We start from the raw sequence: 5,124 nt of genomic DNA, 5'->3' as shown, positions 1-5,124 counted from the left end.
AGTTGAAAAAAGTAGCTTATTCTAGCTCTCTCTTCCCTCGTTTCTTTTTCTTATCCATGCATGAAGTTGTTGGTGAACCTATTTTGCCAAATATTTTTCAAACACAACTTAGCCTCACATAGAAAGTTGCGCATGAAATTGTTTTATAAAAAAATAGCTTTACTAGTGAAGCGGAGCTGTGGCAAACAAAACCTACAACTCAATCTTGGAGAGTCAGCCCTTGTTTTGATCCAAAAACTTTTTAGATTTGAACACGGTAGTACTTTCTTTTGTATTTGGTAGTTGTTGTCCAACCATAGACTAATTAGGCTCAAAAGATTCATCTCACAAATTACAAACAAACTGCGTAATTAGTTATGTTTTTATCTATATTTAATACTACATATATATGCATCAAAATTTGATGTGACGAAGAATCTTGAAAAAGTTTTTGGTTTTTGAGTGCAACTAAACAAGGCCTCAAAGCATATCAAGTTTGACCAAAATTTATATGATAAGATAATATTTTTATTACTAAGTATGATTAAATCCTTTATTAATTATATTTTCATGGTATTTAATGTCATAAATCTTTGTAATTGCCAAAATGTCTTGTAAGACCTTGTTTAAATCTGAACCCAAAAAGTATTCACCAATCCCATCGAATATTTGGACACATGCATAAAACATTAAATATAAATAAAAAATAAACTAATTACACAGTTTGGTTGGAAATCGCGAGAAAAATCTTTTAAACCTGATTAATCCATAATTAACCTTAGTGTTACCGTAACCCACATATGCTAATGACAGATTAATTAGGCTTTAATAAATTCGTCTTGCAGTTTTTTGGCGAGTTATGTAATTAGTTTTTTATTAGTAGCCTAATCGGAACTGAGGGGGTACATGTTTATGATCTACCAATGCATCCAGCGCGCAACAAAGCACATTCGCGATCATCTGTATTGCTCACTAGAAGTATTTATTTATACAACAAATCTGCTGTGGCCTGTGGGTAGTAGCCGATCTTCCTTTTGTGAATTGTGATGAGTGGCGTAATATTCATTTATTTTCTTGCATCTCGATCAGTCGCCGTCGCTGCCGCGTGTGGCTCGGCCATCCTCTTCCTCCCCATCTCGACCAGCCGTTCGATTGGCGGCATGGCCGCCTTCGCCGCGTCGAGCGCGCAGAACCGGTCCACCCACGCAGCCAGCCGCGGCGCCCTGGCGGGGTCTGCGATCCTGAGCCCGGTCGTGGGCTCCGACGCCTGTATCGCCGGCACGAACCCGCCGAGCGCGAGGTCCACCAAGCCGACGCCATCGCCGCCGAACCACCCCTTCTCGCCACCCGTGCGCTGCGCGTCCGTGAGCGCGCCCTCCAGCGCGTCCACCGCGCCGAGCGTCCGCGCCACCGCCACCGCCTTCTCCTCCTCCGTCCTCGCCGCGTAGATCGCCAACCACGAGCTCAGCAGCTGATTGCAGACACAGACAGGTGATGCCGGCTGAATCAAACGCTCGTCATCAGGAGGTCAACAAATTAAAAAGGGAATCGCAAGAGGGTTTAATTTTATCCTTAATTACTACCTCGCCGTCGACGTAGGCGGCCCAGAAGCGGGCGACGGCGCGGCGGTGGGGGTCGGCGGGGAGGAACGACGCCAGACCTTCGCCGCGGAAGGCCTCGTCAAGGTACTCCACGATGAGCATGGACTCGCACACCGTCTTGCCGCCGTGGAGGAGCACGGGCACCTTCTTGTGGACGGGGTTGGTGGCGAGGAGCAGGTCGCCCTTGTCGGCGAGGTCCACCTCCACGTACTCGTAGTCCAGTCCCTTGAGGTGCAGCGCCACCCGCACCCGCAGCACGAACGGGCTCGCCCAGGCGCCCAGCACCTTCAGCTCGCGGCCTCCGGCAGCACCTTCCATGGTTTGGTTTCACCGGAAGGCCGGCCGGCCGCTCGAATCAAGTAGTAGCTTCAACTGCAAGGAGGGACTTCTCTCTTTCTCCTTCCTCTCTCCCCCATAGAATAGATCTCGCCGCCGCCGCCGCCAAGCCGCTCTCTGGCCCCTTCCTCTCGGTCCCGGCGTCCTCGCCGCACCGGGTAGGGAAAGGGGCCCCCTCCTTCCCTTCCTCCTGTACAGCCTATAGGAGTCCCGTGATGGGGTCTCCCCTGGTGGTCGCCTTCGCCGTTGCCATCGTTGTCTCTGTTGCTGCAGCTCCAGTCGCCGACGAGGCTCCTACCAAAGTACGTTTAAATAAAATAAACCTGCTCCTCCGCAGCTCGGTCTCCTCATCCCCCTCTTCCACCTCGCCATACTCGCGCCTCCCCAGATCTGTGCTCGGCCTCCCCCTTCTCCTCTTCCACCTCGCCTTCTTCGCGCCACCCCCAGATCTGTGCTTCTCCGACCATCCACCGCGTTCCGCCTCCGCCTTCTTCTCTACTATGCAACCATCGCACCTGCTGAACCGGACAGCTCTTCCTGCGGCGTTGTCGAGTGAACTTCGTCTCCATCGGGATCCCGACTTGGAGCTCCATCCTCTTCCCCCAGCGACGGCAACAACCTTATTCTTCGGTCGCTTGACGCATGCTTCAACACCGGCTCCGTCGCCCCACCCTCAACCGATGCTTGGCGCGGCCTTCCACCTGGGTGTATGCATCTCCGGTGCCTCTACGACCCCCCACCGGCGAATCTGTCGTCGTCAACGGCTTCGTTGTAGTTGTCATGCTTATCCGGTCTTTGGATCCAGATGTAATTTGGTCTTCCTTGGAGAACTTTTTTTTGTAAAATGGCTGCTTAATATATAATATATGCAGTTGTCAAAAAAAAACGATATAACAACTGGCCAACTAGGCCTTGTTTAGTTCATCTAAAAAACCAATTTTTTTAAAAGATTTTGAATATTACCACACATGTATAAAACATTAAATATTAAATATAAATAAAAACTAGTTACAAAGTCTGACTTAAATCACGAGACGAATCTTTTAAACCTAGTTAATAAATAATTGAATAATGTTTGTCAAATAAAAACGAATATACTACAATATTAAAATCTAAAAATATTTCGCAACTAAACAAGACCTAAATAAATACTACGTACATTACGCGGAGCCTGCTAGAACCAGGTAGTGATTGACCATGGATTGGCATTGGCCATTGTGGCTGAGTCCTTGTTTAGTTCATCCAAAAATTAAAAACTTTTCAAGATTTCTCGTCACATCGAATCTTACGGCACATGCATGAAACACTAAATATAGACGAAAATAAAAACTAATTGCACAGGTTACCTGTAAATCATGAGATCAATCTATAGAGTCTAGTTAGTCTATGATTGGATAATAATTGACAAATAAAAACGAAATTGCTACACCGTAAACCCTAAACCCAAAAAGTTTTCGGAACTGAACAAGGCCTGAGCCTCTGTTTGGTGAGAGTTGATTTTTTTTATCATCCATCAAATGTTTGGACATATGCATGGAGTACTAAACATAGACTATTTACGAAACTGAAAAAATAATTAACGAGATGAATATTTTGAGCCTAATTAGTTTATTACTAGACACTAATTGTCAAATAAAATGAGAATGTTATAGTACCTATTAAATTTTAACACGCTAACCAAACACTTGCTGAGCTGATTAGCCTTCCCGCCACGCGTCTTCTAGAGGACTAGTCAATCATCCATCTCCAATGGAGCATGTACATCTGTTATGGTTACAAGAATTAATGTTTTGTTTAGTTACACCCAAAATCCAAAAGAAATTTAAAATTTCTCGTGACATCGAATCTTTGCGGCACATGCATGAATCATTAAATATAGATAAAAAATAACTAGTTGCACAGTTTGCCTGTAATTTATGAGACGAATCTTTTGAGCCTAGTTAGTCCATGGTTAGATAATAATTGTTAAATATAAACGAAAGTGCTACCGGAGCCAAATCCAAAAGGTTTTTGGATCTAAACAAGGCCTAAGAAAAACTTTTTTTCCACCAAGCATATTTGGTCGGAATCATATCATATTTTGCCATGCATGCCTAAGGAAAAATCTAGCTTTACGCAAAGGCAGGTGCTTCAACACTAATTTACATTACAATGCATACACATTCTGAATCACCTTAGAAATATGAATATAACACTTGTAACTTAGAACTTGTATACACCTATTGCAATTCAGTGGCAAATTACTGGCATGCACAATATATAGAGTGTCAATTCTGGTGACTAGGGTAGGCTTCTACTAGGGCTCAGGACTCCCTGCATCGATAGGTCGAGGAAACCCATAAGCAGGTAAGAGGTAGTAGCATACTACACTATGGAGCAAATGGTGGCAAGGTGTAAAAAATGTTCACATGACACATGTGTGTGCAAGGGCAAAACTACACTATGGTTACGGGGTGCACATGCCCCCCCAAGCAATGCAAAATCAATGAGTTTGACTATAATTTCACCACATATGCACCCTCCATGAGACATGCCTATAAACCCACAAGGAAAGTACACTCCCATCCAATTAGTTGTAGTATCACCATTAGGTGTGTGTTGTCGTATAGGGAAACAACTATCGGGAATGCCATGCAAGCATGAGCTATGGCCATCCCAAGGTGGTGGCATACTACACTCTAGAGCACATAGTGGCAAGGTGTAAGAAATGTTCACAGGTGTGTGCAGGGGCAAAGCTACACTATGCTTAGAGGGTGCACATGCCCCCCAAACAATGCAAAATCAATGAGTTTGGTTATAATTTCACCACATATGCCCCTCCATGAGACATGTCTATGCACCCACAGGAAAAGTACATCCCCTCCAATTAGCTATAGCATCACCATTGGGTGTGTCATGGTCTTGGAACACAACTACCATGAGCCCCATGCAAGCCATCCTCGTGATCACCTGCGTGCCCATATATAAATTTTATCAGTGCACTTATCTATCCCTCGCACCGCTGTTTACTGTTGACGGTCCTTAATGCTCACATTTAACCATCAACTAATCATGGAAAAGGATCCAAATGCAACTAACACCTAGACTTAGGGTTTTATCTGACAGAATTCCATAAGTTTTGGTGTTTGTCTATTTCTGCAGGGGGTTATCAGGAAATACGGAAGAAAGGCCCACACGTCGGGTTTACATAGAGATATTAACGTGCCGC

General features: G+C 44.9%; 1 protein-coding gene across 1 annotated transcript; it reads right to left on the bottom strand.

The window, feature by feature from the left end:
• LOC8074996 (probable glutathione S-transferase GSTU6) lies at positions 908 to 2,796 on the bottom strand. Its single transcript, XM_002455724.2, has 2 exons — positions 1,563 to 2,796; positions 908 to 1,450 (listed from the first exon to the last, which is right to left on the bottom strand). Exons 1-2 carry the CDS (start codon positions 1,896 to 1,898, stop codon positions 1,046 to 1,048), a joined length of 741 nt encoding a protein of 246 aa, XP_002455769.1. The 5' UTR covers positions 1,899 to 2,796; the 3' UTR covers positions 908 to 1,045.

The sequence above is a fragment of the Sorghum bicolor genome, chromosome 3 (genome assembly GCF_000003195.3).
Source record: "Sorghum bicolor cultivar BTx623 chromosome 3, Sorghum_bicolor_NCBIv3, whole genome shotgun sequence".
NCBI classification, from domain to species: Eukaryota; Viridiplantae; Streptophyta; class Magnoliopsida; order Poales; family Poaceae; genus Sorghum; species Sorghum bicolor.
The sequence above is the reverse complement of the archived record's forward strand: the minus strand, read 5'-3'. Positions and strand labels throughout refer to the sequence as shown.

Excerpts from the sequence above, each read along its gene's own strand:
- LOC8074996 (XM_002455724.2), bottom strand. The coding sequence starts at position 1,898 with ATGGAAGGTGCTGCCGGAGGCCGCGAGCTGAAGGTGCTGGGCGCCTGG. Across the intron at positions 1,451-1,562 it reads CCGCCTACGTCGACGGCGAG|CTGCTGAGCTCGTGGTTGGC; the intron begins GTAGTAATTAAG and ends GTCTGCAATCAG.